We start from the raw sequence: 14,782 nt of genomic DNA on the forward strand, positions 1-14,782 counted from the left end.
ATTTAAAGAAACATTTGAGTACTCTCTTTTAAAAATTGTCTGGGATTTGTTATATTTTGTCAAAACTGAGGTATTATTTTGACACAAATACACTTAAATGGTATCTTATAGTTTTTTTTAATCTGCACATCCAATATTGTATATCTGCTTGTGGTGGTTATATCTGCTGACTGTTACTTTAAACAAATTACAAAAAATAATAATCAGATTTGCCTGCTCTGACTAAAACAAATCCTCTATTAAAAAAAACTAGTGTGCTGAAATCAAATTATGTGTATAAAATGCAAATTTTATAGTTGATGTGTTATACTGAAATAAGGTTTGATGTTGAGTACAATAGACTTACACCTGCTAGTTCTGTTTATTCACACAACACAAGGTTTTCAAAGAAAATAAATTTTATAACCAAAAGACCCAGAATAAGATATGGCCTAAACTGCTTTAGGTATTTGGTCTATTGTCTTAAAAAACAAGGTTTTAAATAAAGTTATTAAAAAGAATTATTATTACCTTAAAAAGTTACACTCAGAAAAAGAAAATGTAATCAATTCATTCTTAAAGTATTTGTACTTATATTTTTGTTTTACAATAACTTGTAAAAATTGATTATATTTAGTTAATTTTTTAGAAAATATAAATAAATTGAGTATGAGTCTTGTACAAATGGTTGAAGATGCTATTAATAGCAATAAAGTAATGATGTTTTCCAAATCATACTGTCCCTTCTGTGTCAAAGCCAAGGATGCACTTAAAGGTTAGTTATACTGTTTTTTTTTACAAAATTATCATAGTCAGGTGTACAATAATAAATTTTTGATTTTATAGTACTTGATTTCTTAAAGTGTTTAAGTGTGTAAGTTTTGTAAAAAAAAATGAGTTAACTTAGTGTTTTAATTATAATAACCAATAAAGTAATTTGGCTACAGGCAACATATATCATTAAGTATGCTGAGGTCCTTGTTTATCAAGACCATAAAGGGTAAACCAAAGTTTTTTTTTTTAAAGTCACAAACTTGGAAACAGGGTTGCCACTTTACCTGGAAACCTGGAAAAACCTGGAATTTGACAATTTGGGCAAAAATAACCTGGAAAAACCTGGAATTTGAGAAATTTTGAAAAAAACCTGGAAAAACCTGGAATTTTTAATAATTTTAACATTTTCAGTACTAAAATTTCAATTTGACACAAAAAATCTATCATATAAATAAGATATTTTTGTCGTCATCAAAATTTTTTTTTATTAAAAAACACATTTAAAGTAACTTTACAGCATCTTTTAAATGTTTCTGTATTATTTAACACAGTTTCTTTTATAGAATTTAACTTTAAACTAAAAATAGACCCAAAAATGTTTACTTATAAAAACCTGGAAGAAATTTGGAAAACCTGGAAAAAATTTAGAAAAAACGAGTGGCAACCCTGTCATCATGACTGAACTCACTACTAGTGCTACTAAAATACTACATCAAAAGCTTAAAGTGCTGCCAAACTTCACATTTCAAATACTACCTACAGTAATCATTACAACCAACAGGCGAGTGTGTGGTTCAGGAAACCTTTGTGTTTATTGCCATTTGTGATGTAACAATTAACACTAATATTATTTAAAACCTAGAATTTTGATCAAAAAACCTGTAAAAACCTAGAATTTTTAACAATTTTAACATTTTCAGTACTAAAATTTCAATTTGATACAAAAAATCTATCATACAAATAAAATTTTTTTGTAATCATCAAATTTTTTATTAAACACATATAAAGTAACTTTACAGCATCTTTTAAATGTTTCTGTATTATTTAACACAGTTTCTTTTATAGAATTTAACTTTAAACTAAAAGTAGACCCAGAAATGTTTTGTTTTAAAAGCCTGGAAGAAATTTGGAAAACCGGGAAAAAATTTTGAAAAAACAAGTGGAAACTCCGTAGAAAGCATTAAATTAAAACTATTTTACAAAACATCTATCTTTTCCTTCATTAATCAAAAATTCTTCAAGTTTTCACAGTTTTTTCACCTTTAAAAAAATGCCAAGTAGAAATGTTTTTAATTTTGTGTAAATTTTTTTGTTTTACAATTTAGTCTTATTTTATTGAGTTTTAGCTAAGCTACAAGTTGCTTTTTACAGATTGTTAAAACTCAAGTTATTTTTTAGAATACAGCAGGTCAAAGTTGGAGACTACAATAGGTCACTTCTGGGATGCTTCAACTAAAACAACAAATGACTAGAAATCACTAAGAATCTATGTCCTCCTTTTTTTGAGATAGCTACCTCAAACTTTCAGGAAATGTTCCTTGCAATATTTAGAAAATTTTGCCTGAACAAAATTAAAATATAATAAAAAATTATAAAAAAAAAAAAACTTTTTTTGTTTATTTTTTAAAATAAAATTTCAATATTTTCGAAATTTATTCTGACAGAATTTTCTAAATGTTGCAAGGATCATTTTCTAAAAGTTTAAAGTATTTACATCTAAAAACGTTGAGATAGATTTTTGATGAAATAGTTTTTTTTGCTGTTTTAGTTTGTGCCTCCCGTAAGGAAACTATTGTTGCCTCCAACTTTGATCTGCTATATCTCAAATTATTTTTGAATTTTTTGAAAACTGTAAAAAGCATCTTGTAGCTTAGTTAAAACTTTATAAAATAAGATCAAATTTAAAAAAAGTGATTAACTGCTCCCTATGCCCTTAAATATGATGTTAATATTTTATGAACTTCTTTATAAAAGCTGTTGTTAATTTCTGTGAAAGGACTTTGACCCTTCTATGACCTCAAAATGTAAATGCCTAAAATTAGTAAGCAGAAATTAGCATGGTGTATAACACAATGATCAAAAGATCTTTTTATTACGCACTAAGTCCTTTGACCTTAGTTTTTTCAGGACGGTCTAAGGTCACTCAAGACAGTTTTTCGTTACTCAGTAAGAGTAAACCACAAAATAATTATCAATAAATCTATAATACTGATTCAAAAACAAAAAAAACAAATAGAATAAATGTTGATAATTAAAAAAATAAATGTAACTTTGATGGTTATCAGAACCAAGCTGCCAATTAAGTTCAGGTTAAAACTTTTTAATCATTATCCCTTAAATTACTTTTAAATAAGTATAATTTATAAAAGTTTTTACAAACTTGATCACTTAAAAACTACTAAAAATATCATCACAATTATGAGCAAGAACTGCTGTAATTTATGTAGTATAGGATGTTCTTTTATCTAACAAGTAGTTGTAGCTCTTTTTTTTCAATGTAAACTGAGAGTTATTTTTATATCTACACCATTGATTAGACCTGGGGGTAAAGATCTAATATCAGAATGTAAAAAAAGTATGGTAGTTTACCAGTTTAACTGCTTCTGTGAAGATAGTTACAACGGTATGACTTTAAGGCAGTTTGGTAAAAGGATAAAACAACATATTCCAAAAAGTATTTAAATTTTCTAAAATGGTTAATAAAGAAACAGAATCTAAAAGAGTAGTAAATGCTTAAAAAAGAACTGCTATTGCAGAGCACCTAGTTAATAATAACCTTGATTGTGCAAGTAGTTTTAATGTGAAAAGATTGAAAATTATTAAAATTGTTATAGCAGTTTTGATTTAATTAGATATGAGGCTATTATGTATTTTATTAAGAAAACCTAAGTTGTGTAAACATAAAGATTTTATTTTACTCAGGGTTGCCAAAAAACCTGGAATTTTTAACAATTTTGACATGTTCAGTAATAAAATTTCGATTTGACACAAAAAATCTATCATTTAGATTTAAAAAATTGTCATTATCAAACATTTTTGAATTAAAAAACACATATAAAGTAGCTTAACAGTATCTTTTCAATGTTTTTATACTATTTAACACAGTTTCTTACCTTAAATTTAACTTTAAACTTAAAATGCAGCTAAAAATGTATACTTTTAAAAACCTGAAGAAAATATTGAAAACCTGGTGAAAATTTGCCAAAAATATTTGGCAACCCAGTGTACTGCTTCTTTGTTTTCATAAATAGTTTTATAAATTGGTACATTATTTTATTAATTTTTAGTTTCATATCAATTAAAACTACTTATGTATTTCTGATTACCCTTTGCTCATTATTACTACTTTTACTTTAATTACCTTTTAAATGTATAAGCTGGATTTAAAACTTCACAATAAGTAGTAAATAACATTAAACTTTGATTGGAACTTTTAATTTTTAAAACCCTTATTCCTTTCTTGAAACAAAAAACCTCAACTAAAGTTGTTTATGCGCAGATTTGGGAGTGGACTTTGAGGTGATGGAGCTGGACAAGATGGCGGACGGTAGCAAGGTCCAGGACATCATGTTCGACAAGACTGGGGCCAGGTCCGTGCCGAGGGTCTTCGTCCACGGAAAGTTTGTGGGCGGCGGCGACAAGACTGTTGCCATGAAGAAGAGCGGTGAGCTTTTGAAGTTGATCAACGCTTAATAACTTATGTTTTATCAAAATAACTCATTGAACTATATATGTTACATCAAATTTGTTTATTTTTGTTATTTTGTCCAAAACTTGTAAATATATGCAAATCGTTCACAGTTATTTTTATCGCACAATAAAACATCAAATAAGTGTTTAATTTAACAACTATTTTGATTTAATTTTTTTTTGTATAGAAACAACTAATACAGGGTTGCCACATGGTCAGGAAAAGTCAGAAAAAATTTAAAAAAATGACAAAAGTCAGGAAAAAATGGGGGTTGTGAAAAAATTAAGAAAATATGATAAAATTAAAAAAAAAAGTCAGATTTGTCAGTTTAAATTTACAAATTTCCTTGTTTTCCAAAGCTTTCAAGTGATAAAAATTAATTAAATATCCTATAAAGTCAGAAAAAAAAATCCAAATTTTCCTAGAAATTCACAAAATTACTTAGTTTCCAATGCCTTCATCTGGTATAAATTATCCTTTATAAAACTTCAAAATTTTTTTTTTAAGATATTGAACAAGTACCCTACTTGAACAAGCAGATTTTGTAAGCTTTTTAGTATTGATGATCTGTAGGAAGGACACTTCCATTGTGAAATTGTGATTTATACACAAAAGTTTAAATGCAAGTGGTGTTCATGTACTCTGTCACTGACAAATATGGGAAGAAAAGCACTCACTGTACATATGAATGGAGCTGGACATAGAAATAGAAGGCCAGGAGTTCACTGAATCCAATAATTTTTCTATAGTGCTGGATCAAGCTCCAGTGGGGCAAGTGGTGAGAGCAGCCGCAGAGTAGCAAGTTGTGAGAGCAGTGGTGTAAGCCCATCAATAGGTTTGGTAAGTAAGTCACAAACCACAACCGCTGAAGTTTTATGGGCATTACACACTGTCAAGCACAATTCAGCCAGTTCATGTAACTAACTGGCGGAGCTGAACAAAAATAATGTTTCCTGACAGTGCAATAGCAAAGTCATGTCAGATGGCCCGAACTAAATTATCATACATGATAAATTTTGGCCTTGGACCACATTTCGAAAACATCTTGCTAGAATAATAATGGACAAGCTGTGTTTATAAGGTAATAATATAAGTGTTATGCCGATAGAGTTGTTTATTGCAAATACATCAATCATACACAGATGGTTCAAGTGATGTAATGGAAGTTAGATGATTGAATTCAGCAAAAAAACTTTTGTTTTAACCTGTATAAAAATAAGATAATAAGCTTTATATAGTTTCAAGTGTTAGATTATGTATTAAAGAATAAGTTTGAATTAAGAGTTTGATTTAGAAAAGTCAGGAAAATGTTGGTAAAAAGTCAGAAAATTTTTCTCAGCTTAATCTGTGGCAACCATGCTAATAGCATTTTTCATTATACAACAAAATACGTTAGCAAGACTAGTTAAGGAAATCTTTTTTTTCACTATCTAGTTGTGAAGTTTACAACTAGTAGCATTGCATGAAAAAAAATCCTTAAACAACATTATTTAATTGTGTAAAGCTCCGAATTCGTTATGGTTACTTAAATTGTTCATAAAAAACTATTTGTATTTGTTCTATGTATTTTTAGCATCAAAGTTACTATGTTATATAGTTTTTTTGTATATATGAGGTAGTCATAAAACCTGGAGTTTAAGAAATTTTGAAATAAACCTTGAATTTATAACAAGTTCTACATGTAAAATAATAAAACAAGGGTCGGCAGGTCAAAAAAGGAAAGTTTTTTTGTGCTTTAAAAACATATTTTAAAATTATTTATTTGAAAAAAAAAAGTTTAGCCTTTAAAGATAACACTAAAACTTAATTTTTGAGAATATTAAACTAGTTAAAAAAAAAAATAATGCGGGCCACAGTCTGCCGACCCCTAAATAAAAGGTTGATTAGAAACAAAAAATCTATCGTATATAATATATCTTTATTTATTTTTAAGTACATTAAATTAGCATTACAGTATCTTTTTTGTTGTACTGTTTATGAAAGTTTTTTACCTTAATACCTTAAATTAGTTTTGAGCTTGAAATGTACAAACAAACTTGTTTTTTATAAAATCTAGAATTTTTTTTTCAAAATTTGTACGAACCCCTAACTCTACTACATTTAATTAGAGACCACCTTTTAAAAATTATGCTATAAATTAAAAAAAAAAAAATTTATTCAAAGGTTAATTTATACTTAAGCTTGATGTAGAAAAATTTAAGCCTTTATGAATATTGAGATCTACATTTGTTTATCATATCAACGCTTATTTTCATATACTAACAGAAATTACTTAAGCTTTAAATTTATTACTGTGTGTAGACTGAAAAAAAAATAATACTAAGGTTGTAAAAAGCCAGTTTTTTTTACATATAATGGATATATTATAGGCTAACAATGTTTTTCAATTGTTTAAAATTGCAATCAAATTAAATCCTATTAGTTAATTTTAGAACTATTAGTTGTAAAGATAAAAAATTACGGTCGTACACAAAGACAAATTTTCTACTGTTGTTTTTTCTTACATTGTCAGATGACAGTAGGGGGTCGGGTCAAATATTCAGGAAGGCACTTTTGCACGAGAGTAAAAATTAAAATAAACTAGAAGAAAAAATAAGTTACCGACCGAGGGTTAGGGGTAACAGTGATAGTAAAAAAAAAATTAAACCCGTGAATAAGTGTCTTTGCTAAAGTGACCCCTCGTGCAAAATTAAAGCCGTCCAAAAATGTCCTTTCGTGCATATTTGACACATACGTATTCATGTTTTTAAAAGTTATCATGTTTTTAAAGTATGGTGGTCTATTGTCAAAAAATAAGAGACTTTTGTAGTGAGATTAAGTACTCATACTAATTTTTTTAAATATAAATTTAGAACTTCTAATACTATCAATCATTAGAAGTCAGAAATTTTGTACACTGCAATACTTTTATATAAGTAAAAGACTTCTTACTGTGTTCAAGTTTTATCTTCAATTCAACTTAGTTTTATAATTACAGAATTAAAGACTTGTAAATTTTTGATGATAATTTTAATAATTAAAAACAAAAGTTAACATTGTTTTAGCTATAAAAAACAATCAACAAAAAAGTAACTATTAAGTATACGTTTTTTTAAATAATTAAACTGTAAAGAAATTATTTTGAAAATCAGAATTGACAAACTATCCTTTATTAATTAAATTTTATTTATGAGCTTAGTTTCAACCTTGTTTAATTTTTGGTCTCGAATATATTGCTTAAACTCATTGTAAACAGCACATCGTTTACTTCTATACAATTTGACATATTTCAATGGGACACGTTCAAAATCCACCCGCGTTCAGAATCTATCCGATCAAAATCCACACGGTCAAATTCGAGAACCGCTTACCGAACGAGGGTTAGGGGTAACATGATAGTGAAAAATAAATAAAAAATGTATAAAATAAATTAGTAAAAAAAGAAAATGTAAAAAAAATCGGGTGAATTTTGATAGAATACCGCTCCAATTTGTGATATCGATTTAAGTTGTTATGATTGTTTTTGGGACATATTTGTAGTTTTCAAAAAGTTATCATTTGATTTACAACAAAGATATGGACAACATTTCTAGAGTTCATGGCAATTGTGGATATAATGTCGCTGATTTCAAAAATTAGAATTTTTTAATCATGTTCTTAAACTAAGAAAAGAAAAATCAGGCGAAAGATTGATACTTGGAAATGTTTTTTTGGAGCGAATAGAAATAATTGTTCGATTAAGGACTTGTATGAAATATGAGCTGTTTAAGCGCTAAGTTTTGGTTTTAAAATAATGAAGTGAAGGTCTACATAACTAGAAGTAGAATAATGTCAAGCTGAAATTTGATAGAATTTGTTAAGTTTTTGTTCGGTTTTCTTAATCTTGTTAAATTTCTAATAACTTACTTAAATACTTTTAACGGATAAAAAATAGATAATTTAACTAAATAAAGACACTTTATAATCAAATTCCTTCTGTTTACACAGTTCTGGTTTCTCCAAAAATATAGAGATAGCCTCCAACTTCACGAGATCAAACACACTATTGCAATGATGGATTATTCTAAATCTGGATATGTCATATTTCCTAGCACAATCTCTATTATTTACTAGATGTTCTGCAACTGAAGATCTTTTTGCTGCGTTTTTTGTTGCTATTGTCTTTATTTCAGGTTCTTGTTCGATGAATTTCAATACACAAGCAGGTAGATGTTCTTTTATCCTGGTTTTTAAGTGCCTAGAGGTCTGCCCGATATAGCTCTTTTCGCAAGAGCAATTAAACTTGTATACTACACAACTTTTGTCTTGGTCTGGTATCGGGTCCTTCAACTGCACTTTTAATAAAGATTTTGAAAGAAATATAACTCTTGGAAGCACTTGATTGTAAGATGTTTTTGTTAAGTCTTTTAGTTTGCTCTCAAATACTCGTGATTTTTCTCCAATATAAGGTAGTTTTAATATTGCTGGGAACTTCTCCGGTCCAAATAGTCTAGGTTGATTTATGTTATTGTGGTGTGATTTTATCACCTTGTGATTTATCTGGTGGATTTGATTAAGAAGGTGATAAAATCACACCACAATAACATAAATCAACCTAGACTATTTGGACCGGAGAAGTTCCCAGCAATATTAAAACTACCTTATATTGGAGAAAAATCACGAGTATTTGAGAGCAAACTAAAAGACTTAACAAAAACATCTTACAATCAAGTGCTTCCAAGAGTTATATTTCTTTCAAAATCTTTATTAAAAGTGCAGTTGAAGGACCCGATACCAGACCAAGACAAAAGTTGTGTAGTATACAAGTTTAATTGCTCTTGCGAAAAGAGCTATATCGGGCAGACCTCTAGGCACTTAAAAACCAGGATAAAAGAACATCTACCTGCTTGTGTATTGAAATTCATCGAACAAGAACCTGAAATAAAGACAATAGCAACAAAAAACGCAGCAAAAAGATCTTCAGTTGCAGAACATCTAGTAAATAATAGAGATTGTGCTAGGAAATATGACATATCCAGATTTAGAATAATCCATCATTGCAATAGTGTGTTTGATCTCGTGAAGTTGGAGGCTATCTCTATATTTTTGGAGAAACCAGAACTGTGTAAACAGAAGGAATTTGATTATAAAGTGTCTTTATTAAATACTTTTTAAAGTTTTACAGAAACTAGTAATGCTTTTAATTGGATTGTTATTTACAAAAAGTATGTACTGAATAAGATTTGCAGTGAAAAATTTAGTTAAGTTTATCATGTAATTTCTTTTAATTTTAAAGCCTTTTAATCGAGTTTTACTATCGTTTATAATAAATTGCTGAACATTTATTTCGCGTACATATATTCTAAATAAAAAATTAACAAAAATTTTATTTTTACTTGTAGCAAGCATCCGTTAATAGAAAAACTTTTATATTTTTATTGTTTGTTTTAATACAACTCAGTAATTATATTTACAAACTTTGTTCTCTAAAAAAATAACTTAAATATACAACAAATCAATAAATGAAGTCAACAAAAAGTTAACCTTTAATGTAATCTTATAAATCATTTAAAATTTCATGACTTCAGTTATAAAAACTTGCTGCTTAACTGCTTACAAACCTCAGTGCTAACTTTTATTTAACAATACTTTTGATATGTTCGTTAGCATCAAAGTTTTTCTTTAATTAGCTTACATCGAATCTTAAAACTTAAAAGAGTCTCTAACTATAAACTCAAAAAAAGAATCATAAAAGGTTATTCTTTTTAGAAAAAAAACTTATGTAACTTAAGCATTTTAGAAAAAAATATTTGTTTCAATTTAATTAGATAATTTAAAAAAAAAAAACTTTAAGTCGACGGGCCAAATCTCAAAAGGTTTATTTCTTGGTGGGGTGATGCATTTCAATTAAATTTAGTTCGATTATTCATTTAGACTTAGAGTAATAACTGAATGTGAACTTTTTTTTTACTATATCAAGTGTATATTTTTAATCTCCCGTAAATTCCAAAGGCTGGATTCCACTTAAACTGTATAAGAGTTGGCGGGCCGGTCGTTTTCACATGGTCTGCGGACCGTTAACCATTAATTTTAAGCAATATCTACTTGAACGTTGTGTAATTAAATGCTTATACATAAAACTATTATTATTGAAGTTTATTACGAAAGCACACGAAGATAGGACATTTTAACCATGAAGTTTATTATAAAAAACAATGCAGATGTAAATAATCAAAAAATTCTTAATTGATTTTGTAAACAAAATAGTAAACATAGGGTAAAGGTAACTGATAATCATGTTTTTGTGTCGATTTTTAAGCAACCTTAAAATGAGAAAAACCTTATATTTCATAAATTATTTTTTTAACCCAGTCATATATTAGCTAACAACAAAACTGCAAACTTTGTAAACATTTTTTTATGCGCACAACAAGTTCTTAATAATCAATAATTAAGTTCATTCTATATGTCGGCATTTTCTGTTAAGAGGTCCACTTAAGTACTTTTTTAATCGAAGGTTAACAAGATTAGCATACAATTGATAATAATTATTATAATTTTAGGACTTGATTATTAATGAAAGGATATAAATTATCGTATATATAACAAATTTTTTTTGTTAAATTACTATGTTGTGAAAATAACCTTAATGTCACTGAAGAGAACTTTTCTTACATTTTTTTCTGTGAATGACAAGCCTGATATTCAATTTTATATAATAAACGTAAACAAATTAATTGTCAACAATTCATCGGCAGGGTTAACAACATTTTTGCTGTTTATAACCACAATAAGTACAACATGTAGCTAAATTATATCTAAAAGAATTTTTTAGCTTAAAAAAGGAAAAGTAAATTAAAAAAGAAACTTTTCAGCAAAGTTCAACGCGCAAACCAATCATTTTGTTTAGCAAAATTTTTATATCAACTTTACTCGGAGTTCTTTTCTTTTTGTTGAACATCATGTTTAACAAAAAATATAACGTCTCATTGTTATCTTCGCAGATTTTTCCACGTTTTTCCATTTCCACAATGATCGCAGGCAAATGCTGTAATAAATGTTATCAAAAGAACTTCTACAAAACTCTTCATTGAACTTATAGTCATTACGGCAAAGACTACACATTTTCTTTTAAGTTGGTGTTCTGTATTATCATTGGGTGTAAAAGAAAGCTTGTTGATGCGCTTCTTAGAAACGACATAGCCTTTAAAATATATTTTTCTTCATTTAAATTTTCCTAAAGGTCAACCAAGGAACATTTTGTATAGATCTTTTTCTCATTCACCACCGACAATTTATCTTTTAGCCACTCCAATTCGTCTACGGTGGCTTCACGATTTTCAATATTCACAAATGGAACTAGTTTAGCTTCCACGGGATCAAAACAATAACTTATAGTATAAATATCAAAACTAATACTATCTAAAGCATCTTTCATAAATTTGAAAAAAAGTTTGTGACCAAGAAACTTTTCAGCCGAGTCGTAACTGTCAAAAGATAACGTCAAAACTTCTGTGCCTTTGCGTTTTATTACCTCAGCACTAGTACTGACAAGTTGTTGGTGGTTTTTAACAAACTCAAAGAGTTCATCTGGAATCAAGTTGAACTTTCTGATCAACAAGTTTTCCACCTATGAAATTATAAAAACAGTTTCATGTTAGTTTCTTATTGTTTAATTTAGGAAAACTTATACTTATACTTTGCACAGATATACTTTAACATTTGAAATAGTAAAAATATTTGATCGAATTTCATATATTAAAAAAGCTAGTTATCAAAAAGAACTTAAACACATTTTATTTTCTTAGTTTTATTTGAAATTATTTTTTAAATTTCAATTTTCTTCAAACATATATTTTCACTGTTTACTCATGATGGGAAGCTCTACTTTATTTTTAAGCGATAAAATACAATGTTTTGTATTTAGTACAAAATTTACACGGTTTATAAATTAAAACAATTTGAAGCTTTTATTCACTTTAAAAGCTAAAGTTTGAAAATTAAATAAAATCTTAATCGTAAAAATATATTTTATGTTTTTATTATGTTATCCAATGACTTCAAACAAAATTAATCAAATAAAAGCAAATAACAATAAATAAAAATCAATTTAAAATATAGTATTGTTCAGCGGGCCACATTTACATACTTGCGGGTCGCATTTTTTCAAAAAAAAAAAAACGTGCTCGCAGGTCTCTGTTCAAGTTTTTGCAAATACAAAGTTACCTTGACTTTCTTTTTAAATATAAACATTTAAATTCTTTTAAAAAGTGCATTGAAAAATAATCTTACAACAATTAAAGTTTGAAAAAAATATATTTACTTTTCTTTTTTTATCTTTAAAAATTAATTTCGCAAAAAATAGTTATGTTAAACTATAAACTTTTTAAAAATTTACTCTAAAAAATGGACTATAGAACTAAGTGTAGTATCTAATCAATAAAAAAGTACGCAAATAAAAAATGAAACTACTAGGTTTTTTTTTAACAATAAAAAACTCATGAAAAGTTTTGCCTTATAAGTAACTTTACTACGAAATTTAATCACCAATGCAGTCATCTTAAAAAGTTTGAAAAGTTTATTTGAAGTGTTTTTGTTTAGTGCTCATAACTTTTAAATCATAAGTTAAATTTGATCAAAACTAAATAAAGTAAAATAAACGACGCTTGTAAAAATTAAAGTTAATACGTTTTAAAGAGACAAGTATAAAAAGTCTATTATATTAAGTAATAATTTTGAATTAAAATAAAACTGAGAGTAAATATATGCAGTTTAAATTTGAGTTTAAAACTGAAAATAGTAAAATAAAGTAATGTTAAGTTGACAGAAAAATACACTCAAATATAAACTGAAAATTAAATAGATTACAAAACCATACGTCATTAAATCAGCACATTGCTTATGCTGTTTTAAGTCATACATACATCATTTAAAAAATTTTGGCTCACGAGTTTTGCTGAAAAGTGGTTGTAGAATTTAAGGGTACGTATTATGTGTTATAGATCTATGTGAACCAGAGATCGACAAATTGCGGCCTTCCAGGTAACTTTTAGATTACAAACAAATGTTAACAAATTACTTTTTTACAACATCGTTTTTATGGTAAAAAGTTCCAATTAGGCTCTTAATTTATTGAGAACCCTTTACCAGTGCTTTATTTTGCTTACCTAATGATAGTTTTGGTTTGTGATAGTATTTTTATACTTAGTATAAAAGCCATTTTAAAACAACTGCGGCCCAACAAGACTTTTCTTTATAAAGTGCAGTCCTTTACAACTTTTTCCAAGAAAATTGACCCGAAAGCTATAAAAAGCTGCCGAGCTCTGATGTTAATTTACAGAACTTATTTTTATCCATGTAATTTACAAATTATCTATACAAAATAACTGCAAAATTTGTTTTAAATCTTTTTATCATATCTGTAAATGTATAAGTCTTGTTTTTTTCATCAAAACTATTGTTCTTAAAATTATTTCTGTTGTAAATCTTCAAATTATAGATACATTAGGATAAACTTTTTCCTAAAAGTTTTGCAATAACTTCAATTATGACTACTATTATTAATTGAAACGTTAAAATCCTATGTCTATTTAATCTAAATTATCATTGTTTAATGAATTACAAATATAAAATCGCATAAGATATTTGGTCCTAGGACCTGATGCACGAAAAAACCTTTAGGTTATTGAGTCGCACACCACAGATACCAATTAACGTCTTGTACAGTATAAACAACTGCTTTGATTTTAAGAACTTTAACTCAAAAGTTATATTTTAAAAATCATTGTTTAATATGCAAATGATCGTCAAAAATAGAACGATAAATAATAACTTAAAGTATAAAATATTAAAATCACACTTTGTAGTTTACTCCAAACCAGTGTATCTTAAACTCATATTCATAACTGCCTCTTTAAAAGAAATTTATAAAATAATCGCATCTTTTATTATAACCGCCTTATTATTAATTAATTACCAATTTACTTTTTCGCTCCCTTGCTTGAAATGTTTTAAAAGCTAAAGTAAGTGCTAAATATTTTTTTGCAATTCAAAACAAACTTACAGTTTTGTCATAATAAACTGCTATAAAAGAGTTTTGTTTTAGTCAAGTTGAAAAGTGTAATCTTTATTACTAGGTTTATTAATATTACTAGTACTTTATTCAATTTATTATTAGTATTTCGAGTACAGCAATAAAACTTATAACTAAAAAGTTATTTATGTATTTTAAACTTACGACCACAAAATTTTATAACTAGAAAGTTAATATCGTACTTTGAACTTTACAACGATAATAACTTATAAAGTCTTTAGATATAGTTTAAAACCAAACGACTTTAATTGAGGTGAGTTTATTAAGAAATAAATAATAAGGCCGAG

At 27.2% G+C, this 14,782-nt stretch overlaps 1 protein-coding gene across 1 annotated transcript; it reads left to right on the top strand.

The window, feature by feature from the left end:
• Nucleotides 1-621: 621 nt before the first annotated feature.
• LOC145840320 (uncharacterized) lies at nucleotides 622-4,605 on the top strand. The gene is made up of 2 exons (XM_082947539.1): nucleotides 622-754; nucleotides 4,253-4,605. The coding sequence occupies exons 1-2, from the start codon at nucleotides 649-651 to the stop codon at nucleotides 4,444-4,446; spliced, it is 300 nt and encodes a 99-aa protein (XP_082803665.1). The 5' UTR covers nucleotides 622-648; the 3' UTR covers nucleotides 4,447-4,605.
• The last annotated feature ends 10,177 nt before the right edge of the window (nucleotides 4,606-14,782 follow it).

Source organism: Thalia democratica, chromosome 7, assembly GCF_965202585.1.
Source record: "Thalia democratica chromosome 7, ktThaDemo2.hap1.1, whole genome shotgun sequence".
Taxonomy (NCBI): domain Eukaryota; kingdom Metazoa; phylum Chordata; class Thaliacea; order Salpida; family Salpidae; genus Thalia; species Thalia democratica.

Coding starts and splice junctions, on each gene's coding strand:
- LOC145840320 (XM_082947539.1), top strand. CDS start 649: ATGAGTCTTGTACAAATGGTTGAAGATGCTATTAATAGCAATAAAGTA. Junction 755..4,252: donor AGCCAAGGATGCACTTAAAG/GTTAGTTATACT, acceptor GTTTATGCGCAG/ATTTGGGAGTGGACTTTGAG.